General features: G+C 42.6%; 3 protein-coding genes across 12 annotated transcripts in view; 2 read left to right on the top strand and 1 right to left on the bottom strand.

Moving 5' to 3' along the window:
• Nucleotides 1-173: 173 nt before the first annotated feature.
• On the top strand, nucleotides 174-14,460 carry arhgap22a (Rho GTPase activating protein 22a). Of its 6 annotated transcripts, XM_086180001.1 has the most exons (12): nucleotides 174-392; nucleotides 541-594; nucleotides 6,654-6,741; nucleotides 7,196-7,392; nucleotides 8,656-8,743; nucleotides 10,564-10,692; nucleotides 10,863-11,073; nucleotides 11,192-11,324; nucleotides 11,404-11,477; nucleotides 11,785-11,906; nucleotides 12,177-13,188; nucleotides 13,266-14,460. In XM_086180001.1, the coding sequence occupies exons 4-12, from the start codon at nucleotides 7,210-7,212 to the stop codon at nucleotides 13,474-13,476; spliced, it is 2,163 nt and encodes a 720-aa protein (XP_086036127.1). In that variant the 5' UTR covers nucleotides 174-392; nucleotides 541-594; nucleotides 6,654-6,741; nucleotides 7,196-7,209; the 3' UTR covers nucleotides 13,477-14,460. The 6 variants fall into 6 exon arrangements, with proteins under 6 accessions (XP_086036127.1, XP_086036124.1, XP_086036125.1 ...); XM_086179998.1 differs by lacking the exon at nucleotides 6,654-6,741; XM_086180003.1 differs by lacking the exons at nucleotides 174-392; nucleotides 541-594 and adding an exon at nucleotides 3,053-3,281.
• mapk8a (mitogen-activated protein kinase 8a) lies at nucleotides 13,813-25,166 on the bottom strand. Of its 2 annotated transcripts, none has more exons than XM_086180006.1 (12): nucleotides 24,970-25,166; nucleotides 20,746-20,912; nucleotides 20,387-20,516; nucleotides 20,231-20,289; nucleotides 20,005-20,143; nucleotides 18,834-18,999; nucleotides 18,215-18,286; nucleotides 17,715-17,897; nucleotides 17,475-17,599; nucleotides 17,323-17,386; nucleotides 15,966-16,043; nucleotides 13,813-15,582 (listed from the first exon to the last, which is right to left on the bottom strand). In XM_086180006.1, the coding sequence occupies exons 1-12, from the start codon at nucleotides 25,003-25,005 to the stop codon at nucleotides 15,398-15,400; spliced, it is 1,404 nt and encodes a 467-aa protein (XP_086036132.1). In that variant the 5' UTR covers nucleotides 25,006-25,166; the 3' UTR covers nucleotides 13,813-15,397. The 2 variants fall into 2 exon arrangements, with proteins under 2 accessions (XP_086036132.1, XP_086036131.1); XM_086180005.1 differs by lacking the exon at nucleotides 18,215-18,286 and adding an exon at nucleotides 18,576-18,647 and having other exon boundaries at nucleotides 24,970-25,161.
• The window catches only part of ptpn20 (protein tyrosine phosphatase non-receptor type 20), a 28,960-nt gene continuing 28,455 nt past the window's right edge, over nucleotides 24,976-25,480 (top strand). For 2 of the 4 annotated variants that reach the window (XM_086179995.1, XM_086179994.1), the window contains exon 1: nucleotides 24,978-25,480. The gene's annotated coding sequence lies outside the window, so the exon portion shown is untranslated. The other 2 variants (XM_086179996.1, XM_086179997.1) reach the window with 2 other exon arrangements.

The following is a 25,480-nucleotide window of genomic DNA, read 5'->3' as shown; positions in this document are numbered from 1 at the left end:
TACCCCCTGATCTACATCTCGGACAACCAGAGAAGTACTTTTTTTGTGTTGTGAGTACAAGAAATATACAGTATTAAGATATTAGCAAGAGACATATAAATATTTTACACGGTAATCAGCAGTTTTCACTTCTCTATCAGCACAGCCCACTTCCTGAGAGGGAGACAGACATGGAGGACAGCAGCAGGGTTTGATTCCCATTTACAGCAGCTGCTAGTGAGTGTGTGATGCAGTGAGAGTCTGGTCCATTCGTCCAATATGACTTGGCAAGTAGTACTTGCATTACTTTCTTACTACTTTCTTCCTTCAGTTCGAGGCTTTTCACATGAGCATTTCTCAGGCGCATCATCAGTGTGTTAATCATGGCAGCTATAGTAGCCCTTTCACTTTGGGTATGTGTGGAAGTCATTGGATTTGTTTCTCTGCCATTATCAATTAAGGAAAGGACAGAGATATCAGTGTATTTGTGTGTGTGTGTGTGTGTGTGTGTGTGTGTGTGTGTGTGTGTGTGTGTGTGTGTGTTGTGAGTTGTGATTCTAGACATGGTCCTGAGGGAGAAGGATACTCTAATGAACTCATCCAGGACTCCACCAAGTAAGTAACAGTTGTATTATCTGTGATTATTGTAGCTTGATATTTGTGCAAGTTAGAGATGTTCAACTAGTCTCTCCATGTCCTTTTGAAGATCATTTATTGAATGAGCCTTTCTCTCCCTCATGTGATGATGAGTAATTATAGTGTTGCAAAACGTACATTATAACACCAGACTCCTTTACAAAACTCTTGTAGTGGGAATGGCAAGGCAAGGCAGTTTTATTTGTATCGTCCATTTTCACAAACAGTTTGTCTCAAAGGGCTTCACATGGCATCATAACAACATCCTCTGCCCTTAGACCCTCACATCGACTGAGGAAAAACTCCATAGAAAACCCTTTTAACAGGGAAAAATCTGAGAAACCTCAGGGTGAGCAACAGAGGAGGATCCCTCACCCAGGACGGACAGACGTGCAGTAGATGTTGTTACAGACAAGAAAACAGTTTACAATACAAAATGTGGGAAACACGGAAATGTTAATAACAGCTGAAGAAGGAAGCTTCTGGTAGGGGAGGCAGGGAGAGCAAGCCAGCTTGATGGGGGACTGGATGGCAGACTGGTTCATGGAAGGGGAGCGCAGGCCGGTGTAACAGCGGGGAAAGGGGGGGGGGGCAATGCAGGCGGCGGTTGGTGCAGAGAGATGGAACTCCAGTGGATCTGTGGAAACAGAGAGACTGTGAGACACCAAGGCCAAACTACAAAGTGAAATGCAGAATGTTGTATCTGGAATCTGCTGGAGCCACTCTCCCAGTTTGGGGGTCACAGTCCCCAGTGCTCTGATGACTATTGGCACCCCTGTGGCCTTTACTCTCCTCATCTTCTCTAGCTCCTCTGTCAACTCTTGTTATTTACCCAGGTTCTTGTAATTCCTTCTTCTTGATGTTGCTATTGCTTTGGATCGCTACATGTATTATTATGTATATTATCGGTTGTTTGTCCATCAATACCATGCCCAATTGGTTAGCAATCACTATTTTGTCAGTCTGGATCTGGAGGTCCCATAGATCATTGCTAGGCTGTTCTCCAGCACCTGAGGAGGTGTTCTTCCATTCTGACCTGACTTCCAGTCTTCCAGACTTGGACTTCCAGTCCATGCTCAATGCAGATGTTTTTGTACACTATGTCAGCCACTTGGTTATGGCATTCCATGATGGCTCCTCCTGCCTGCATCTTACACCCTGCTACTATGTGCTGTACCATCTCAGGGGCATCTTTGCACAGCTTGTAACTGGGGTCCTGTCTGGTGTGGTAGACCCTGGCCTCTATCCATATTGTACTAAGTGCCTGAGTAGTGCCTCTGAGCTGTCTTTCAGTCCAACCTTCTCCAGCCACTCGTAGAATTTCTTGATATCAGCTACCTTCTGTCTGGCAGTGGTACATGCTTTGCAGGGGCTTCTCCCTCCTTGATTGTTCATCCTCCTCCAATTTTAGCTGCTAAGTGAGTACCTCAGGCAGAAGACAGAGAAAATGTCATATCTTGTGGCCTCAAAATCAAGGAGTTTGTGGCTATAGAATAACTACATTGAGTAAATGTGTATTGTGGCCTCAAACTAACCAAATTGAGAGAAGATATCTATCCATCTATCTATCTATCATCTATATATATATATATATATATATATATATATATATATATATATATATATATACGAGATATATATGTATATATATATATGTATGTGTGTGTGTGTGTGTATATATATATATATATGTGTGTGTGTGTGTGTGTGTATATATATCTTTATGTGTGTGTGTGTGTGTGTGTGTGTGTGTGTGTGTGTGTGTGTATGTATATATGTATATATACACACACATTTTTCTATTTCTATGCCCAGGTTCTGTATGTCTATTGGCAGTTCTGAGAAGATTATACTGTATTTTCAGATGATAACGATAAGTCAGCTGGCCCTTGTTACTGCATTTGGTCTCATCGGGCCACTGCAACAGTTCTATTTTTTTGCTTCATCATTTCCACTACAAGCCCATCGTGGATTGAAAGAAGAACATGACACCAGTGAGTTGCGTGACACTTCCTTTTAAACTTTAAATCTTCATTAGAATAATTCAGGATATGAGTTAAGCACACGTCTGCTCATTTATCAGTCAGCCCTGTCGTGTTTATCATACGTCAGTGGTACAGACAATGGTAGGAACGGAGCCAATTGAATGAGAAAGTGTATTGTTCTGAGGTTGTACAGATGAAATCTCAGTGAATGCAAAGCTGGCAGGATTGTGAAGATTGTAGGGTGATGGACAAAGACAAAGCAAGGCATATTTAGAGATCGAAACACATTGATAGTGAGAGTGTGCAGCAGGAGGGAGAGAGACAGGTAGCAAATGAAGGAGAGAGAGAGAGAAAAAGAGAGAGAGTGGGCAGGGCTCTAGGCATATGAGAACAACGGCCGGTGGGACAGAGAGGGGGAGTGAAACGAAAGGAAGGAGGGGAGGAAGAGAGGGTTAAGTGCTTGTAAGTGTGTGTGAAATCAAGTGGACGCGAAGTGCAAGCCAAGGAGAGAGATGCTGGAGGAGGATGAGGAGTAACAGGGCGAGGCAGCAGCAAGAGGCGGCGAGCTAGTGTGTGAGGAGTGGTGTGTGTGAACAGAGGGATGCAGTCATGTCTCTGTGAGAGGGAGCAGCACAGCAACGGTAACCATGCTGAGCCCCAAGATAAAACAGGCACGCCGGGGTAAGAACAGTCCCTCCCTCCCCTTTCTCCATCCATCCTCCTTTTTTCCTCTGTTTTCTTGCATCTGTCTTCTCTGCTGTCCATCCTACTGATTAATGTGACATCTATTCTATTGTCAGTGCTTTCATTCATAATGACATCCAGAAGGTGAAACAGGAGCAGCCCCTTAGAGATAAAATCTGGATGCCTGTTTCATCCAAAATCCTTTTTATTGTTTCAGTCAATGGCTTTTCTTCATGAAGTGTTGCGATTTGAACTGCTTATGAAGAGTTAACATGCTCTACTACAGGGTGATGTCACCCCCCATGTCTGGACTGTACCCTCCTAATGCCTGTAAGATCTGGTACATGGGTCATAGTAAACATGGCTGCGTCCAACAATGCAATCCTGTCATGTTCACACCTATTTGTTTAGGGTTTTTCCAGCTTTTGTTTCATTATTCTAGTGGTGTAGAGCAAGTGACAAATTTCATGTCACAGATGGAGAAGGAGATAAAGGGCTCTTTCCTCCTGTCAATCACAACAGCTGACAGTCAAACATAGTTCCTCTAAAACGGGGTGAAAATCCACTTGTGACCAGTGAAGTTGGGACACCACGCCTCTCACATGACTGCGAGAAGATGAAAATGGAAGCTGTAAATCTCAGGAACAACTCCTGGCACAGAGATTATCAGGATGCAGTGTATAAATACTTGCGGCGTTCTTCATAGCAAGCTGTTGCTAGACAACCAGCACACGCTAAGTTGTAACAGTGTCAACACAGACCAATCAGGGCTCCAGAGGATCACCACGTTGTCGTTGAAGTGCCAATTGCAATGACTGAGAAATGCATGATTACCCTAAATGCAAATATGGGCCAGCAACAACTTTGAGGATCCATATCCACATGTTTGAGAGGAACGTGCCAACCTTTTGGTCTATTGCCCATCACCCACAGAGCCAGACAAGAATAAAGATATCCTCCTCCATGTGCTGCATTAGGGAGCTGAGTCTGCGAGTTAGCTTAGCACAACGAATGGGTGTGGGTGGGAAGTGTTAGCATACTTCCATCCTAGTTTCTTACAAGTCAGTGATGATTAGTAGTAGTTGTAGTTGCTCCTATGTCACCATTTGGTTTTGTGGGACACAGCTACATGAGGCTTTTTAGGCGCTGTGTCAAATTACTGAGGTCAGGAAAGTAGTTCTTACAGCGTTTGATCCTAAAATTATAATCTCCAGCAATTTTAGATTGTTATTTCATAAGGAATATTATGCATAACTCCAGTTAGATTTATGTAGGACAAGACCATTTTAGAGGAAAGTCTAACTGAGGTATACTAACACCTCCCACCCAGTACCATTCATTGTGCTAAACTACTAGCAGTCTCAGCTGCCTATGCGGCACAGAGGAAAGAGGAATATCTATATTCTTGTCTGACTCTGGAGAGGATGGACAATAACCGTATTTCCAAAATGTTGGTGTGGTCTTTTAAGTGTGTGTTGAGACAGGGCTGGTCGCGTCATTTCACCCTTGGTGGTGTGCGTATTTTTCTAGACCAGCAGTAAAAGTCAGACCATAAAAGATGACAGGACGGAGGAGTGCCTCTTCTTTCTCCTTCAGGAACACAGTTGGAAAGTGCAGTAGCCACTTGAGTTTGCTTGCCACGTTTGTGCGCTTGCCATTTCTCATTTACCGTAATGGTATTCTCCTTTGATTAGATTCCCAGCTCTGCTCTCCTCTGACCCTTTTATACAACATCAGTCAGGACAAATTCAGACAGCATCACAGATGGATCTGCACTCTCTCATATCAAACCTGAGTCCTGAGGCAGTCGAGTGATGCAGAGTCTTCCTGGTGAAACTCTGATAACATGTCTTTATTATCTTGTGGCAAAGTAAATGAAGAATGATAGGTTAGGTATGATTGGTGTAGTCAACAAGATCTGTTTAGGGTTGATGTAGAATTACTGTCAATTCTTAATACCATTTTGTAATCAGCTCATGATCTAATTGATAAAGCCCTGCTGGTGCTGTGACATGTTTTTTTCAAATCATCATGAAATGTGGTGTAAGTCATTGACCATTAAGTGAGTATTGTACTACAATTATATCTTTTTATATCTAATTTTATATAATGATTTATTGGATTGTGGGCAGCACGGTGGTGCAGAGGTTACCACTGTTGCCTCACAGTAAGAAGCTTCCGGGTTCAAGTCCCGGCTCGGGCACGGGATCTTTCTGTGTGGAGTCTCCATGTTCTCCCTGTGCCTGCGTGGGTTCTGTCTGGCTTCCTCCCACAGTCCAAAGACATCAAGAGGGGACGAGGCTGATTGATACTCTAAATTGACCGTAGGTATGAATGTGAGTGTGAATGGTTGTGTATCTATACTTGTTGGCCCTGCAATGGACTGGTCCATGGTGAACCCCGCCTGCTGGGATAGGCTGCAGCGCCCCCCCCCCCCCCCCATATGCATATTGAAATATATTGAATTACTATAACAGTAATAACAGTAGATTGCAGTTTACTTACAGAATACGACACAGATTAATCCCTTAGTAGAGCATTTTCACAGTGATGTTTTGTCAGTTTTTCATGGTAAAGGATCTGAATATTTGAAGTACATTGTTCTGTCATTTGGATGTTGTGAATGATTAATAGACATTTTATCAAATCAATTGACTTTGTGTTGTGAATGAAAAATAATGCAATGTAAGGCAGAGAAAATTACTGTTTTGATCAAAAAGGTTTAAATAATTCTACTTGTTAGTTTATCACCCTCTTTTTCAATTAACATGAGTTTTCTTCACATGAAATTTTCTAATTTTGTTTTTGTTACTGAAGGTTTATTTGACTTATCTAAATTTCTGAAATAAATTCAGAATGCAGGACTTTTTTTCTAGAAATAATACTGCTTTGATTTAAGATTAAGACCTGGATACTCCTGATTATTACCAGTCCAATGATAACATTGTTAGATGATTTTGTTCACTATGAGACGCCTTGAATAGTCGTTTAGTAACAAGAAAATGATTTGATCCATGAATGCAGTAATGTCTTTGAAAAAAACTAGCTCCCCTTTAAGATTTCCTGTCCTTTTTGTAAGTTGTGATGTCGACTGTATTTTTAGATCCTGCGTCTGCTGTCGGCATACAGTTTTGTTAATGACTCGGTTCACACACCCACCAGCAACCATGACTCTGCAAACCAAGGACATCCAGAAAGCAGAGTAATAAAACTGGGGAGCTCAGAGGTAGAAGTGAGGGAGGAAATAGGAGTGAGAGATTTCAGCTCAGGCCTGTTCAGTTACTTTCACTGCTGTCCTCAGCAGAAAGTGAGATGCAATTAACATGAAGAGACGTCATTGATTTCTTCCTCCTCTCTTCTCTCCCTCAGCCCGCTGTTTATCTCTCTCCATCGGTTTTTCCTCACCGTCCTCCCCCTGGGATCGCTCTACTGTCGCTGGGTTTACGCTTTACCTCAGGCACGGAGATGCTAATATGATATAATCCATGAATACATCTGTAGCAGTTAAACAATAAAACTCCTCTTGGTGTGCAGTGATGACAAGTATATTTTGTGATTATAATCTGAAACATCTGGTGTGTTTTCACGTAACTGATGGACACATGTTAATTAATGAGCACTGCATATTCATGAAACATAATGAAATGAATCTGACTAGATAAGTGGACGTCATCTCAAGGCAGCTACAAAATGGAAGCAATGTTAGATTTACATGAGAGAGCATCTGAATGCGTGGTCAAGTCCATGGGATTAGCTGTTCCTGAGGGAACAGCCTGTGAATAATGATTGTGGATTATTTCTGCGAGAAGTGAAACAAAAGAGAAGTGTATCTACCCATATTTCTATTGTTTTACTCTCAACCCAACACATATATTACTAAAAGTTCTTCTTCTGTGTGTGTGCCCATCCAGCACGGTCCAAGAGCATGGTGCTTGGAGAGTTGTCCCGTGTCTCCAGGCCCAGCTCTCCTCTGGACCAGGAGAAAGCTTTGAAGGCCGGCTGGCTTAAGAGGCAACGGAGCATCATGAAAAACTGGCAGCTACGCTGGTTTGTCCTGAGGAGTGAAGCTCTGTATTTCTACAAAGATCAAGATGAGACCAAAGCCCAGGTTATAACATGAACCATACATCTAAATAACTCACAGTTTTTAGTTTACATTTATAATGTGTCTTTGAGGTTCCTTTCTTGCTGGCCTCTACCTGTCAAACTTGCAGCGACGGTTCTCTCTTCACTCTTGAAACTGACACTTGCTGACCAGGACACTGTCAATTGTGCAGGTGTTCTTTCTCTCTGAAAAAGGGTCTTGTGGTGGTTTTGTGTCTGCAGATCTTTTTCTTCCTGTTAGAGTTTCCTCCAGTCTCCAAAAGGCAGCTGATGGTGGATGAAGTTGTCTCCACTGATTTTAAAGAACGATAAGGGTCTGTCAGACTCCGTTAGTGGCTGTTTTTCTGGCCATTATGATTCCAAATCAAGTTTCAGAAGGTGCAGTAACACCGCCTGTCACAACTTTGACAGAGGGCCAAGTCAACTAACGTCTGCAACAGCCTCAATTTTTTCTCTTGAGAAGTGTTATTCTATTTCAAAGACAATTTTAGAGGCTGTAATGTATAACATTTAAATGTTGCTGAAATTTTGTCCATCCCATTTATATTTAGTGTGGACAAAAATATCTATTGAACATCAGTTATTTGACATCACCTGTTGCCCTGGCGACTGGTAAATGGCTGATAAACATTCATGGTCCAGGAATTTATCTCATTAAAGTTTTCCCTGTGGGCCAGTAAATAATTGCATGTTCTCCAATTTCGGAAATGACTTTTTGATCAATCAGGAAACAAATTATGTTTATGTTACCCTCAAGTCAATTTATTGTGCTCTTTTTATGGATTTGTGAAGCTCGATCCTATTTGTATTTGTTGGTTTCAAAACGTGTTTTACCTATATAATGTTTACTATACATCCATTAGTCTTTCACACATTCTCTTCCATTACCCCGCACAGTCCGTTAATGTAGCTGTGTGATAATGTGGTAACTAGCTTCTCTGTGGTTCTGCTGCAAGCACTTAGAGGATGACCTTTCACCCCACTCTGTGCTGGAGCGATCAGAAATGCAAGTGCATCAGGAAGTGGCATTTGGATAAAGAGATAAAGAGATGTTTCCCTGAGTCATCCCTTCCTCCATTATTGTTTCCTCCCTGTGTTGGATCGATGCCCAGAGACCCGCGTCACAACTCAGAGCTCTAAAATGTTTAACATACAACACACCCCGGTTCAGAAATATCAATTCATCCGACTTTTTCAACTCACCTGCCTGTCTGTCTGTTCTTTTATCTGTTTTATCCTTCTAACTCACACTTTCCTCCTTTGTCAGGGCTGCATTCCTCTCCAGGGCAGTCAGGTCAATGAGTTATCTGCCAATCAGGATGAGCCTGGTCGCCACTTATTTGAAATAGTTCCAGGTGGGTTGGCTTCATGACCAATTGTGTGTATGAGCAAATAAGCCTTAATATATAGGGGGGTGGTTCAACAAAGCTACCTAATAGTGAGAGTCAAAGAAAAAACCTTTGTCTCACTTTCAATTTCTTCTCCACTTTGTACGTAACCTGAGAGTTCGTCACTGATAAACTGTCACACTTAACCCTTTACAGTCATTAAAAACAATGAATTAGGGACTGGCAGTATCAGACAGGTTTAACAGAATCCTGATCGCAAAACTAGATCCCCGTCCCCCTCACTGCTATGTCCAGAATTCCTTCTAGACCTGATGCATCCTCGGCCATAAAACAAGTCATTACATTCACTACACGACTTGCTTGGAGGCTAATTCTCCTTAGATGGATACACTCCTCTCCACCCACTCATAACAGATGGATCCATGAGATGCTACATGGTTTTAGGCTTGAGAGGATTACATTTTCTCTGCAAGGCTTCCTAAAGACCTTCCACAAGAACTTTAAGAATTGTTTAGGATATATTCACCCTTAAATGTTAATGAAGATTAATAAATGAAATTACTGAGCTCAGCAAATCTTTTCTTTGATTTATCTTTTTGTTTTTTTCTTTACTCAGATCTTTAAATCAATTCCTTATTTTTAACTTTCTTAAGATAAATGTATCCCTTTACTTATTTACTCATTTATCATATGTTCTCACATGCGTGTGTGTGCGCGCGCGTGTGTGTGAATGGGAGTTAGAGGAAGGTAGGTAGGAGGACAGGATGCATGTCCAAAGAATGCAACTACCAACTGTTGGTTGGTAAATTCTGTTTACAAACTAATAAAGAGATTTAAAAGATAAACTTTAGTCTATCATGTTTAGCACATTTTGCAACATGATCAGTTACTCTAATCTTCTGAGACTCTTGCGTCCTGAAAGTATACAGTTCATATTCTCCAAAATCAAAGTGATAAATGGAGAGAAAGAAGTAAAAGATCACAAAGAAAAAGGAAAAAAAAGAAAAACAGCTTAGCTGTGATGACAGGATACTTTATCCGAGGATGGTTTCCTTACTTTTTTATTATTGAGTTTGTAATGTACAGACACCGTACACTGTAAAATTATATTTGTAAATAATGTAAATGAAGTGACTGCTTTTACTATCTGGCTCTGTGACGCATACACACATAAAATGTTGTGTTGCAAGGACTGAGATGTTCTCGGTGTATGATTCCACTTTTGCAGAGGTGAGTAATTGAAAGGAGACTGAGTGAAGTGCATGGTGCAGTGCTGGTGTCCGCTGGGACCACCGCTCTTTTCTGGGTCATTTCACACACTATGCAGCATGTTATAGGACCTTAATGAATGCAGGTACTGGGGAAAAGTCTCCATAGCAAGGAATATAAAGTGAAACTCCTATTGGGCCCACTTATACAACCTTTGTCTGCTAGGGATGCTTTTGAAAGGTTTCCATGTGGATAAATGCAGAAATGTTTGAAGTGTCTCTTCAAAAGCAAACCATCACAAAGTCCCATAAAGGGAAAAAAACTTCACATTGTGTTATCAAAGCTAAACTAAAATGTCAAGCTCAAATGTCAGAGCGGATGGTGTCACGCTGTGACCCAGAAGAGCGGGCGGATGCTGCTTGGTTGTAGCTTTATACTTTACAGGGGTCCTGGAATTAATAAGGTTACCATAAAAAAAGAAAAACCTTTTTGTTAGATTCCACTTATCTACAGACAATTGTGTTTGGTGTCATTGCAAAGTCATTTTCAAATCTATTCTGGGGATGTGTTTTTGACATTGTGTGGATCCACACAGTGAATATAAATTGTGTTGCCAGGAGGAGCCGGAGACAGAGACCGAACAGGTACAAGCCATGAATCCTTCCTGCTGATGGCCAACTCCCAGAGTGACATGGAGGAGTGGGTCCGAGCCATACGCAGAGCCATATGGGCACCATTAGGAGGAGGTGTGACTTGTATGAATATGTGCATGTCACAATCTACAATCAGCTGTTTTGTAAATCAAATAAATTAAGAATTTAGGTTGCCATACACAGAAGAGTAACAAGGTTTGTACAAAGCACACAAACATAAACACGTACTGATTGATGTCAACTGTTGTGTTTTGTGGCCGCAGGTGTCTTTGGGCAACACTTAGAGGAGACAATGCTATATGAGGGACAATGTGGTCCTCAGCGACAGGTACCTGTTCTGGTTGAGCAATGTGTGTGTTTCATACGAGAACATGGGCTCGAGGAAGAGGGCCTTTTCAGGGCTCCTGGGCAGACCAATCATGTTCGAGAGCTGCAAGATGCATTCGACCGTGGAGAGAAACCGTTGTTTGACAGGTGAGATAACTGGATGGCATGTTTATATACAGTAGCAGCATGCTAACCCAAAATGTTAGCATATTATATAATATCTCTTACCCACAAGTGTAAAATATTCACCCCCTGTCTCTTACAGTACTACAGATGTCCACACAGTGGCGTCCCTGTTAAAGCTTTATATCCGGGAGCTGCCTGAGCCTGTCATTCCTTTCTCCAAATACACCCAGTTTCTCTCTTGCGCTCAGCTGCTCACCAAGGATAAAGAAATGGTAATTCAAGTTGTAGCTGTGACTTCGCAGGTTTATTTAAACTCTCGCCCTTGTAGTTAATACATTTTTCTTGTCCAAGGGTATCACAGAGCTGGCCAAGCAAGTGAAATCTCTTCCTCAGGTTAACTACAACCTCCTTAAATACATCTGCAAGTAAGTTCGCACAGGCTTGCTCTCAGCAGAAACATTTAATGTGACAGTGATGCCTACCATTTCCTATTCACTGTTTGATGATTGAGCATTTGTCACCCTTTCATTTGACATATTCATTACACCCACATAGATGCCATCAAGGGAAATAGCAGCACTTTGACTGTGTGCGCGCATAATTGCATGTCTCCGTTTGAGCCCACACGCCAGACACAATCATGACTGTCTTTCTTTAATGAATTTGACTGAAAGAAAAAGAATGCTAGGTTTTTACCAAGTGCTTGTTAAATGTCTTTTTTTCCCCCCTCAGGTTTCTAGATGAAGTTCAGTCACATTGTAATGAGAATAAGATGAGCGTTCAGAACCTGGCAACGGTGTTTGGACCCAATATTCTCCGGCCTAGAGTGGAGGATCCAGTTACCATGATGGAGGGTTGGTGATAACCTCGATGTTAACCTGCAGCTAGATATGTTATATGATTTAATGTTTCCTTGTGGAGTTTGAATGTGATAATAGGAGGCCCTAAATTGCCCATGTGTGAATGGTCGTCTCTGTATGAGTATGACCCAAACCACCTGTGCAGAGTGTACTCCACCTTTTGCCCAATACCAGCTGGGATCAGCTCAAGCTTTTGACACGTAGTATAAATAATTAATGAGTGAATGTTTCCACGCCTTCATTATTGTTTGTAATTTAAAACAGGAAGCTCCCAGGTGCAACATCTGATGAATGTACTCATCAGTGAACACACTCGACTTTACCAACGTGATGAGGCCAAAACTGAAGCAGAGATTCCTTCACAGCAGAGTTGTAACCAAAAGTACAAAGTGGAGTGGCTCCCGCAAGAGGACACCGACCCCCCAACCAATCTAGGCACTGATACAAAAAACCCTCAAGAGACACCTCAGCCTTTGACGCCCTCTACAGACAATAATCCAAATGTACCTAGCCCCGCTATACCCTCTGAGGCTGTAGAGGAGGGTCTGACTGAAGGGGAAAACAAGCCCAAGACAGAAGAGAAGGTAGAAGGGAGAGTAGATAGCAAAAGTGAAGGAAAAGGTGAGGGTGAAGTTGCTGTTAGCCCAAGTAAACAGTCCAAAGCCCTCCCGTCCTGGAGATGCTCTTTCAAGGGTAGTGCAGCATCAGCTGGGTCAAGGGGAAAGATAGGGGGATCAGCAGGGGACGTGTCAACAACGGGTGGGAGTAACTGGCTGATGAATGGCCTGTCATCTTTCCGAGCTCACAGGCGCACCACCTCATCTAGTGAAAGGCTGAAAGACTCCACTCTGTCTCTGAAGGATTCCACCCTCTCCCTTAAAGAGACTGCCCTCTCACCCAAGGACTCACAGAGAGACTCTGACGAGGACTCGTCCCGGGCTGCCCTCTCTCACAGAGCTCTCCACCAATCCCACAGACTGTCTGCCTATGATAACGTCGCTCCTTCCAGTCTAAGCTTACCTGCAGACACCTCCTCAATCTGGACTGCATTTGAGATCTCATTGGCTGAGCCAGAGGGAAGCAATGATGCAGTAAAATTAGAGAAGGATCAGGAGAGGCCTGCAGAGGTAAAAGATGGTACAACTGTTACAGATCACCATACAAGTGGCCCTGAGGATGATCCCTGTGGAACAAATGAGGGTCTTATAAGCCAGGTGACAGAGCTCAAGCGGGAACTGAAGAAACAGAGGACAAGCTATGAAAGCTCCATCCGCAAGTAAGAACTTGTATTTCAGGTCAGATAAATAAATAGGATTAGCATGATGTGATTTAACTTTATCTACTTTCCATAAGGTTGGAGGAGTCCTGCTGTAAATACCAGTCCCAGGTGAACCGACTCGAGGAGGAGCTGGACCAGGAGAAGAAGAGGTTTCACATGCTAGAGATCCGATTCAGGAACTCGGAGCGGGCACATCAAGATGCAGAGAACAGGAATGTTCTCCTCCAGAAGGAGATGGAGGAGTTCTTCAAAACCCTAGGAGATCTAACAACACGGACCAAATAGACCAACCTGCCTTCTTCTCCTGGTCCATCAGAGGAGATTCATTACTGGAAAGACGAGCCAGCCCCAAAGCTTTTAAGACCTCTAGTGCAGAACCATCATGTCCTCTAGAACGGTCGTCTTGTGCCTCCGCTGACCAAAACTGGTGCCAAACAAGAACTGCTCTGGACCAAGCATCTCTTATTCCTCTAATTGGAATGTAGCTACTGTAATTATTTGAGTCGATCCCTCCAGGACCATAGAGAGCCTTATTCATGTTATGAGGTGTAGTATTCCTGTTTATTTAGTCTTAGAACATAGTTGAGCAAGAACTTAGTTAAGAAAGAACAACGAGACATTAAAATTCAACTCTTTTATTTGCTGGAGTTGAAGATGGACAGTTTCCATTTCTGATGTGTCTAATTTATCTGTTTGTAACACAAATCCAGATCCAAATTCACACAACTGGCCTTACAAAAACAGGTTTGCTGACAGTTTTTGAGTATCGTATCAGAAGATGTTGTCCCAGTGGTGCTGAATGGCTTTCCTCTCTTGTACCTGCACTGAAACCACACATCCTCAAAGAAAACTCATGCCTAGACTACCTTATATTTTCTAATTTGATGTAAGGGAGAGGAAGCCAGGAAAAAAAAAAGAGGACGCCATGAGATGAGGCCCAGAAAAGTGTCAGGACATGCATCAACACCCTAGTGCATTCTGGGAGCTGATGCTGGGGGTTACTGCCAGGAGCACCCGACCATGATGAGGGCAAAGGGACAGGTTGGGAATTTGAGCCACCAAATACATGTGAAGGTTACCACGGCAGGCTGCGGATGCAGGTTCCCGACTCTTATTCAAACATCTACAGTAAAATGTACAGATCACCGACTACTCTAATCTATGAATTATATTGCACAGAAAACAAAATATGAAACAAAATGCATATAAATAGTACTTCTGAATGAAATGTACATTACATACAATAGCCTCCAAGCTTGAAATAAATAATACAGAAAAAAAACTTTTGCATTTCTTTCAACTGATGTGTGTCATAATAATACTGTATTTTCACAAACATGGGTTTGTGTGTATGATTGAGGTAGAACTCAGAAAGAGAGGACTGAAAATTACTGAACTAAGTAGTAAGGCCACTTAAATTAAATATCAGAGAGCTGGGAATAATGTCTGAAAGAACCTGCTAAATGGATAAAGTGACTCATTTAGTCTCTGGTGACGGTCCAGAAATACAGCACACCTTCTAGCCAGTGCGGCCCGTGTTGACTTGTTACAGCGCTTTCAGCAATCACATCTGTTCACTTTTACATTCAACCAGCTCTTTCTCACCCAACAGCCCGTCACCTGTAAATTACAGCTGAGTTAAGTTCAAACAAAATATGTTAAGAGTAAAAAAAGATAAGGGTAAAACAGCGGACAGCTTGTTAAAATGCATACACTCAGAGGTGACATAATGCTAAGTTACATTGGTTAGAGGAAGGAAACTTTGACAGGAAAAATGAAAAGGATTTGCATTAAAATCCAACATGAAACGTGCCAACTGAATAAAAGTTGTGTAGTTTCATTCAAACATCCCAAAAACAATACAAAATGCCAAGTGAGCATTTTAAGAATATACTAAAAAGAATATTGCAGTGCAACCAGTATAGTAAAACACACTGCGGCTAAAAAAAAAACCTATTCTCTTTCATCACAGATTCACATCAAAACATAACTGGTTCTTTGCAGCAAAAATACAGTCATGGTACATTTCAGACCACAATCATTTACAGTAGTATTGGGGCAATAAAAACAACCTGTACATTAAAAGCGCAGCTCTACATACTAAACAATGAGGATTTCCACTGGCCTGATCCCTCCCGTCACACACACACACTGACGAGGAAAGGTTATTGTAGTGAGTGTAAGTGTAGGAGTGTGTTTGTGTGCGTTATCTGCAGCAGGCCAGAGCACCTAGAGAGGTGTGACTGTCCAAACTGCTGTCTGTTTCAGAGGTCATGGTGGGGTCGCTGCTCGGATCAGTGGGCTCGATAGACATGGATGAGACATCGTTGGCCGAAGAGGACGACGAGGACGAGGATGCGGGTTGAGGGGGGCTGTCGATCACTGCTGCACCTGTGCTGCGAAAAACACACGTCACCGCATAGGTTTCATTGAAATACACCGGATGCTGTGATTCTAAAGATGTCAGAGTTAACCTGGATGTCTTTTCAAACTCGCCATCTAGGTTTAAGCAGCAGATCTTCCAATTCGTGTCCCTACAATAAAATGTCCTTTATTCAATGATTATGGTCCTCATGGAAAATCCTTTTTATTCACTGATTCATTCATAAATGCCTCGCAAAAATGATGAACAAGAATTAGCTGCATTCACTAATACTTCCTTATTCATGACTTTCTAAGCCTATTTATGAGTGTTCCCAAGTGATTCAAGAGTTTGGTGATAAATCCACCATGTCTTCGCCTCGTCATGTCTCAAAGTTTTAATGATTACTCACCTAAAGGAGACGGCTGTCCTCTTATCACTCCGTTTTTCGTCCACTCCTCCCATTCGCTCACTTCCTTGTAGATCAACTCTACAATTAAAAAGCCAATAAAGTGGGTCAGCAGAGAAAATCATTGATACTTGATCCAATGTTTCTCTACAGTCAGGAGTGTATTGCATTCTGTACACTCCAAACAGCATCATGTTTCTAATTTGGACAGGCGGTGCTGATGTGACCCTTCTAAAAATGAGAGAGGGGTCATTATCACCTAGCAGGGTTCAGGGTGAGCTCATCCTGCTGCACGGCTGAAAGTCATATTTCATCCCAATCTTAAATCCACAGTAGCGGTTTCAATCCCACGGAGGAAAAGACTAAATAGATTTAAAGTCACACAATGAACCACCTTTAAACATTAATTGGCTGGCACGGTTGGTTTCTCTATCATCACGTACTCACTTGACAATTTATTAAGTCCACTCAGATTTAACTAAAACAGTATAATCTAGCTCTGAAATAAATAATCCTCCCTTTTTGCCGCTTATATACAGGTAACTGGTCATTTTGAAGGTTTCTATGACTGAAAGGTGATGTCAGAAGCAAAGATGTAGTCATGTGATCAGTAGTTTACCTGTTTCTCTAGCACATTCTGTATCTTGTGGTTACCAGTCACACTACGCAGTTTCTTTCCATTCTTAGTCTGTGCATCATTCATTTAATGCTTACAGTTTACAATACTTCTCAGAGTCTTTGTTTGTTACCGGTACTAGTTACATACATCCAAACAGTTCAGGTTGGCCGCAGAACAAGAATGCCAGTCATAACCGATATCAAGACTGCAAGTCAAATTAAAAATGTATTCTGGCTACTTTTGAAGAGACAGAGGGGGAAAGCGTATACAGCCCCATATATTTAGGTTCCTTTTAGTGATACAACAGAAGCTAGTACTGTTTAATTCAACCCAGCCTGCATTAACCACTTCCTAAATCCAAATAGGCCTCATTCACAAATTCATTTTTTTAGCCCTCAATTTAGCCTTGAAGACATGAAGCAAGCCTGATGGAGAGTTGTAACTTCTGCTACTGATGGCTATTGTGTGCATCTTGTGACTGTCAATCATCCAGGCCTTCAAGGACTTAAACATTACAAGAGGTAGACAATAGATGTCAAGAACAAGGAAGCTAAATACAGGACTACAAAAACCTGAAAGTGATTAATTGTGGCTAAGAACATTTTATAAATGAGGTCTATAGTTTTGAAATAGACACAGCCTTTTTTTTTAAAGAAACCCCTCTGCTACCAGTAATATATTCTCTGCTGCTCCTAGACAGACAGTGAAAGGTGTTAAGAATCTTAGAAAGGGGCCTCAGACCTTTCCACTCCTCCACCGTGTGCTCCCTCTCATCCAGCTGCTTGTCTGGGATCTTTGGCGGAGGCTGAGAAGGAGAAAATTGCTTGAATGGCACATCGATGGCAAAACAGCAACTTCCAAATATCCAAATCTCACGTATGCAGTCAACATACCGCCTCCACTTCCGCTGGGTCGTACCAAACGTTAATATAGGGGTGCTGTAATGCCTCATCCACAGAGATCCGCTTGGAGGCATCAATCACTAACATCTTGGATAAGAGATCTCTAGCTTGGCTCGCTGCAGAGACGAACAAATAGATTAAGAGGCCGCGCTAGTCATCACCAGCCTCCACATTTGGCTTGATGAAGGAGCTCTTAATGGTGTGGTGATAATGTGGACTTAACAACAGTACCTTTCAGTTTGTTGTGATCTGAATCAGCAGGGAACAGCACATCTGGGAAGAGTTTCTCAAAGCTGTATCCAGCGTAGCGTGGCCTGTTTTCCACATATGTTCTCACTGATTGGTTCAACTTCATGAGAAAGTCCTGAGATGGTGTGCCAAGCTGCTCAATGACCTTGTTCCACTGGTCGATGTCTGAAGTGTGAATATTAAGGAAACAGGCCACACAAACACGCTTCATAGTGCGACACATCATTAATGCAACTTGACATTTAACTTCCTTTGAGGAGCACAACACCTCGATCACATGACTGACACCGAACCAGCCATTTTATGAGGTGATGCACAGCAGCAGTCATAATCTCCTACTTCACTGGACACTGTTGTCTAGTTGTCTTTGACAGATGGCTACAGCAGAGCGATGTCGGAGGTCATGAGGGCGGAGTGACAACTGGAGGAATGGTGTTTGGAGGAGTGACACACAGCCAACAATCGATGATGGGGAAGGATACGATCAGTGCCAGGAAACAACACACTTCCCCTGATCATCTCGGCCACTATGCAGCCCACTGACCATACATCCACTGGAGGTGGACGTTTAGATGACAGGGAGGTGGACATGCAAACAAAGTAGTGAGAAAAAAAGCACAAAATCAAACACAAAGTGAGATGAATGCAAACAGAATGGTGGTGAAGCAAGATGAGGAAATGAAAATGGAGAACGTGCATTACCGGCATGATAAATAAGACTTTTCTAAGAGTTTCAAATAAGGTGGATGTTGCAAAATAATGTATTCATGCCAAGAAGTGAAAGATTCTGCACAGCACAAACCACAAACATCTAAAAAGACCGCTCAAAAGAGACAAGGATACAATCCCGTCCTGGGAAAAGGATTTTATGGCGAACCATTTCAGCCAGTATGCAGCCCACAGACCATATGTCCACTAGCAGAGTGGAACACAGTTATCAAAGCCAGTAAGAGGTGAGAGGAATGCACAATAAGAGGTTAATCAAATGGTTACAAAATCACGTTATATAGCATCCATGTATACAAGTGATATTTGATCTGACACCCAGAAATTATTTTCAAGTTTAGAGGTTAGTTGACAGATATGTAGATTAGAACTGACCATTAGCTTGGTAGCCCATGCCCAAGATGACCTCTGGTGCTCTGTAGTAACGTGTTACCACATACGGCGTCATTAGGAGTCCTGTGGCAGCGGTCCGAGCCAAGCCAAAGTCCAAAATCTTTAGGGTACAATCTGACTTGACCACAATGTTACTGGGCTTCAAGTCCTAAAGAGGAAAACATGCGAAGATTTTCATTTGGTAGATGTACAGTGTGTGTGTGTGTGTGTGTGTGTGTGTGTGTGTACCTGACCAATCTATGCTGTGTACGGCTTTGTTCCGAGGGGATTTTAGAGAGGATACTCAGTTCTTCAGCTCTTCATGTCACCAATATTTTTCGCAGATGGGATTAGCTTCCCCTCCTGTACTGTATTGATTGCTTTAACTGTAGGACTATGGATACAAATAGATTTATCTATTTTGATAAGCGACGGAAAAAAAACATCAGGCCAGAATATTACTCTGCTCCGTTATGTTGCCTCTGATACCAGGTTTCCATTTTAGTTATTTGGAAGCTTCTATGTTTTAGTTCTCCAGACAGTTGTGTGGAGTTTCTGTCGTTTCATATGTCTGGAGGACTGCTTTGTTGAGCATGAATAGAAACAAACAGGCACGACTTGTAGAATAAAGATTCGGTGCACAGAAGTGATCTGCAATGAGATCAAGAGGAGTGGTTCAACCGTTTGTGTGCATCTAGCTACTTCCCTTTGTCTCATATCTGCTTCTGGGAGGGTCCACATGCTAACAGCTAACTTTACAAGTTTCCAAAACCGATGAATGTTTACAATGTAAATTGTTTTTTTTTTTTACTGTTGCCCACCCTTTCTGCCAATCTGGGGAGCACCACAGACTACTAAATACTTCCTCTGTCACATGTGGACTTGATAGCTTCAGTTCCTCAACTGTTGTCAAGGAATTTTACTTGGGAGGACATAGCAGGTAGGAGGATCAAGCCTTTTCTCTCAGTCCCCCACCATCTATTTGAACCCCCAAACGACCCGTAAGAAACAGGAGCGACCCGCTTACTTTTCCATCAATGTTTAGTGAGAAATCTTCATGTCGCACAAAATATTTCAAAGATCATTGTGCTGAAGTTATAAGAAAAAACTCATTGTGGACGAATGCACGCAAGATGGCCATTTGCCTGCATAGCCGAGGCCAGCTGATGCTCACCCTGTGAATGATGCCAGCAGCGTGGAGGTGTTTGATACCACACAACATCTGATAGAGCAGATACGAAAGCCGCTCGTGGTCCAGCTCCATCTGGATGACCTGGCAGAGGTTGGCGTCCATCAGCTCCATCACCAAGTATCTGAGAGAGCAGCAACACGAGAAGTCGAGTGACGTTGAAGCGCACACACTTACACAACCAAACATCAACTTCAACTCATTTACTTACACATCTTGGAACTCTTCGAATGATTTCTGTGGTGTGAATACATTTAATAGGCCGATGATCTGTGAGCACGAAAGAAAGTGAATCAGAATGATGAGGTCATATCACCAATTTACAATCCACTCATCTCAAATCTAATGAAAATGTGTGCATACGTACATTTTTGTGATTGACACATTTCATAAGGACTAGCTCTCTGTATGCTCGCTTGGCATGGGTCTGATTCTGAAATGGTCGACTCAGCTTCTTAATGGCGACATTTCTTTCTAGGATTTGGTCGTACGCAGAGCTGAGGAATGAATAATTCCAGATTATAGTAAAGATCACAGACGGATGAAGGTTGTTAGACATTAAATACGCTGCTTTAGTCATAAATAAACTGCTTGTGTAATTTCAAAAAACAAAACCAGAAAAAACGAGTACAAAAATCCATACATTTTGATTTTCTGACAATAAAGCAGAATAGCAGAAGCTTGTTCTGGACAAAGTGACCAGACACAATAAAGAGGAATACTCACCATACTATTCCCTGTGCTCCTGATCCAATGGGTCTCAGGTTCTGGTACCGTTTCAGTACTGTGAAAGTTGAATCCCCGACATCTAGGCTGTAGAATTCTCGTTCTCTCTTGTTTTTGTTCATGGTGAAATCTTCGATTACTGCTCTCTGTGCATCCAAAAATGTCCGCTGTGTGCACAAAGACGGAAGCACATTTAAATACTTTGTGGCGACATCACAGAGGAACACACTGAGCAGAGCGGCTGAAAATTAGAAAGTCAAATGCAAATCTCTGTTCCCGAGGAGGCAGATTAGACACTTTCACACTGGAGGCAAGCACAGCAGTTATCTCCGCAACTCAGCAAACACACGGATTTGATAACATCAGCACAGTGGCAGCAAAGGAGCAGCAGGAGGTCTATTCCATCATATGAAACATGACTCCGTCATGCTAGAAAAGCAAGCCTGGTGATCATTCCTGCCCGAACGCTTGGGAGTTTGGCCCCCAGCCCAGTTCTGGGTGCAGGTTCTCCACATGCTTATGTTAACTGGGTCAAGTTACATCAAGGGGCTGTGAGCTGAGATGAGACATGACACACAGATGATTTTCCCAACACACATTTGAAAAAACACTTCAAATCTAAAAAAGGAGAAATAAGCACCATCCTTTCCTCTCTCCAGTTCTTACATAATCATGAATGTAGCCACCCTCCTCGATCTTCCTGTCTCCTGACACACACTCCATGTGGGGACAGAAAAGCCAGAATAAAATGAGTCAGCTCTCCTTCTGTTCCTCCGACGTCACAGCGACGTACATAACATTCGCTCACAACATGAAAATAGATACTTCCTTTATAGTTCATACAGGAAGACAAATATACCCCTCTGAGTTATGACGGCAGCGGGTTACTGCTCAGTGAATATATTGTCATCTGTTGCTCTGCTGTCACGTCTGGAATAACCACAATCCATCAGAATGATTAAGGTCGACTCACTGTGTTTTTTTATGCTTTTTTGAGCCCCTCAATTCTCATGTAGGCACACTCCGTGTTAATATGAAAACCCCTAACAGGCTGCATCGACAAATTCCTCCAAAATTTAGTACACGCGATTGGATTGCAGTTATGTGTCAGCTGCAGTATTTACAAGCAATGCAGCAGCCACATCATGCAGTAGCCCAGAGGTCTGGACCTGGGGCGATGGATTTGAGGAGAGGGAGCAGTAATAAATCGGTGTGTGTTCTGCAAAAGCAGCAGGCTTGTTCCTGGAGTGCAACACCACTTCACCTGTGCGTTCTCAAATGGAGCTGGCTCAGCCTAAGAATTTAATGGAGGATGAAACACAGCCTGGCAACACGTGTATGATGATGAAGTACATGTCTGGAAGCCGGTCAGTGTTCATCACATTAACTCAGTGTAGGCTGACATGAGAGTTCCGGTTAGGGATTGGAACCGAATATTGAAAATATTCAATACAAAGATATTTTAAAATTGTTTTTTGATATCCTTACTGATATCTACCAATATTAGCTACATCAAAGCAATTCTATATTACGTTTCCATTTGGCACAAAACGAAAAACCCAACAAATTTGAAAACGCAAATATGACCTTTATTTCAAAACTGTAAGAGCCCAACTATCATATATTTATCGATGCTTTGTAATAATTGATAAGTAACAGATAGACACTTAAAACTGGGCAATTGAAATGATACTGAGATATCTAAGAATTTTTTTTAAAAAAAGGCTAACAACTGCAACGACAAAATAGACGAGGCGCCGATATAAAATACACATCTGCTGACTGTTCCGTCACATGACAACACAGTAATGAACAATAAGTGGGTCCTTGTCAGAGATGGAAATTTAAATTGTATTGTCTTCAAGCTTGTCAATTGCTTTTCCAAGTGCTGGCAGGATTTTATGGCAGTTGCTCAGACCACAATTTCATGCATCTACGTTGTGGAAAATGAAAAGACAAGGAGCCATGTAATTATCTGATATCACACCTTTAATTCACACTGTTTCTACACCCTGTTCACGCTCCAAAATAATAAAACAGCTGGATACTGTGGGCTTACTCTTTGTCTCACAAAGACCTCTGATCAGGGTATCCCTAAAGGTAGTGATATCATTAAACTCATTAATTCACATCCCTTCTTCTTGCACAAAGAAATGCAGACCATGATGATGTGCATTTGACCTGATACTGCACAAAGGATTATTGTAATCAGTCATCAGCAGGGGAAACCAAACCAAAAACCCCACAGGAGTCGGTTCCTCTCCTGGGCTCCCATCTTCTCCCAGCTCACACGGCTAAACTGAGAAAGATGCGCATCAAGAGAAGAAACAGCCTCAGCTGATCGAAGCAGAGCAGCAGTACTGACCAGTTACTTCTCTTCATTGGATGTTTATGTGTTAACCTTGGGCACACGACCCCCTCCACATCAGGTACATGATCTTTGCATGCAGAAACCCAGCCGCCAGAACAGACAGGACCGGCACAGGAACACATCCCATCATGATGGCTCTATGTAAAGATGAGACAGGCCTGTTGTTCCAACACGGTAGCTGCTGCCTCGGACTAAAAGCTCAGTCTACCGGAACGCCATGAAAAGCGGCGTTTTAGGTAAGTAAGCGGTGAAGCTACAGTGTTCAAGCCATCGACCGCGTCGGACAGCAGCGTGCATAGAGCGACCCTCCCCCACAGCCAAACAATAAGCACGTCTGAGGAGCGGAGCCTCATCTTACCTCTGTCATCCAAGCCAAGTCCCGGTCCCTGCGCTCCAATCAGCGAAAAAACACTCTCGAGCAGCGCACTATTTGTTTGTGCCGCCGCCGGAGAGAGAATTATTCCGTTGTGCGCCTTAAAAATACATGACCTCACCACATTCACTTGCCTACGTCTCCATCTGGCTGCTGCTGACAGGCCGGGACGCGCAGTGCGCACCGGGCATGCGTGTTTCCGAAGCACGTCACTCATCCACACTCAGACACACCCACCACCTCCATTCATCCTTCCTTTTACTTCCTTCCGCCTGCCCAATTATCAATCTATCTAATAGTCATATGAGGTATTTTTCTATATACCAAACTATACCTAAAAATTCTGTTTTCCAAACCAAATTGTCCATTTAACAAAATCTGACATTAGGAAAATTGTCAAGTACGGTTAACTACTTGTTCTGTCTTCATCGTGGCTATTCTCCTTCACTCAAAATTGGCAAAATCATAGATTTGCGATTGTCTCGTCTAAAAACTGGTGTTTGAAACAGTAAAAAATGCTCCATATTTCTCCAAATTTAATCTTGAATTGAGCGCCGATGTTAATATTTTTTATTATTCATTTAAATTTTTGCTGTCAGATTATGAAAAGGTAAAGAATAGTTAGTTAGAAGCAAATGATGTTTCCATTCAAAACCGTTTCACGATATTTCGATATTCAACAATATCAACGGCAATATGAAAATCGCATCATTAAATTGTTTGACCAACAGTCACATCCAATCTAGAGAGCCAACATTGATGCAAACAATTAATATCTAATCAATCATTTATATCTATATATATATCTATATATCTATATATATATCTATATATATATATATATATATCGTCACAAATAGAATTTCCAATTAATTTCCTGCAAAATGTAAGTACTCGTGTTCATGATACAAAGCCATTGTAAGAAACGTAGAAAAGTGTAAAATGTACCTGCAATGCATACATATGGGAAGGAGGATTGATTTTTTTTTTGACAGCATGTAATAACAGTTTAGAGCGATAAGGAGGTATGGTTGTTTGCGCACAGTGTCCATATGAGAATCAATACGGTTGGGTCTATTTCCTAGGAAAAAGTAATTCTGCTGCAGTGATCACATGCGGTTAATGGAGCTGTTGTTTGTCATCCGAGCAATGCCTATGTAGGCTCATCCACATAGCTCATCACCTGTCCATATTAGATAGTGAGATCATATGACATACACATAGTCCTGCAGAGATCCATAGCATAGTTGTTGGTACCCTCATCCCTCGGCTCTACAGCACCGAGGGGCCCCCTCTCTGCCTGAATCAGGACATTTAGGTAATATTGCTTGAGTTTCCTCCCTGCAGCCGCCTGACAGCCCTGGATGTTATTTAGGCTACTACCCGTGTCCCTGCGCAGATGTCCCGGGGCCTGCAGAGACGCACTACAGCGGCATGGATAAACGTCCCGCAGCAGGACCAGGCTACTACGGCTGCTTACCCCTTGTTCGAAGAGAGCCCGCAGTGTGATGATCATCGTGGGGGAGCAGCCCTACCATACGAGGCTTCAGTTCACTCGTCAGTCCGAGCTCCTTCGTCCTTCCCAGGCTGGTGTGTAGCGCACCTTCCGTCCACCGGGGCTCCACCGCACCTTTGGGCGTCAGACGGATTAGTTAAATCGGTGTAGCTGATCTCACGCCACCCGCTATTGGTGGCTCTGACTTGGCGCTGTCAAACCGCGAGGCTGATCCAATTAAGTGTTTAAAGGCGAGGATCTAAGAATAGCGCCAATTACAGTAAAAAGTTTCAGCTCCTCAGCGTGGAGCAGCGAGTAGGACAAATGAATGGCGCACCATCGGTGGATCGTGTCCTGGATGAATTACCCGGCGGAGAGCAGCAGCCTTCAGTGAGAGGACGTCCGAACAGCCCCGCGATGATCACCGGGATGATGGTGGATCCACGCTGGCAGCACTGAAGAAAAGGACTCCGACCCAGGTTACATATGTTACCAG

Source organism: Aulostomus chinensis, chromosome 16, assembly GCF_037954235.1.
Source record: "Aulostomus chinensis isolate RoL2024-O1b breed Wild chromosome 16, RoL_Achi_v1.0, whole genome shotgun sequence".
In the NCBI taxonomy this organism is placed as follows: Eukaryota; Metazoa; Chordata; class Actinopteri; order Syngnathiformes; family Aulostomidae; genus Aulostomus; species Aulostomus chinensis.
This window is presented reverse-complemented; position numbering and strand designations above follow the sequence as displayed.

What these genes read in the sequence shown, in the direction of transcription:
- arhgap22a (XM_086179998.1), top strand. Translation starts at nt 326, where the DNA reads ATGAGCATTTCTCAGGCGCATCATCAGTGTGTTAATCATGGCAGCTAT. An exon ending in TCACCAAGGATAAAGAAATG is followed by an intron (nt 11,325 to 11,403) that starts GTAATTCAAGTT and finishes TTCTTGTCCAAG; the next exon opens with GGTATCACAGAGCTGGCCAA. An exon ending in TCCAGTTACCATGATGGAGG is followed by an intron (nt 11,907 to 12,176) that starts GTTGGTGATAAC and finishes AATTTAAAACAG; the next exon opens with GAAGCTCCCAGGTGCAACAT.
- mapk8a (XM_086180006.1), bottom strand. Translation starts at nt 25,005, where the DNA reads ATGATCATCACACTGCGGGCTCTCTTCGAACAAGGG. An exon ending in GGAGCACAGGGAATAGTATG is followed by an intron (nt 20,517 to 20,745) that starts GTGAGTATTCCT and finishes TTCATTCCTCAG; the next exon opens with CTCTGCGTACGACCAAATCC. An exon ending in AATGTGTCAATCACAAAAAT is followed by an intron (nt 20,290 to 20,386) that starts GTACGTATGCAC and finishes TCGTGCTCACAG; the next exon opens with ATCATCGGCCTATTAAATGT.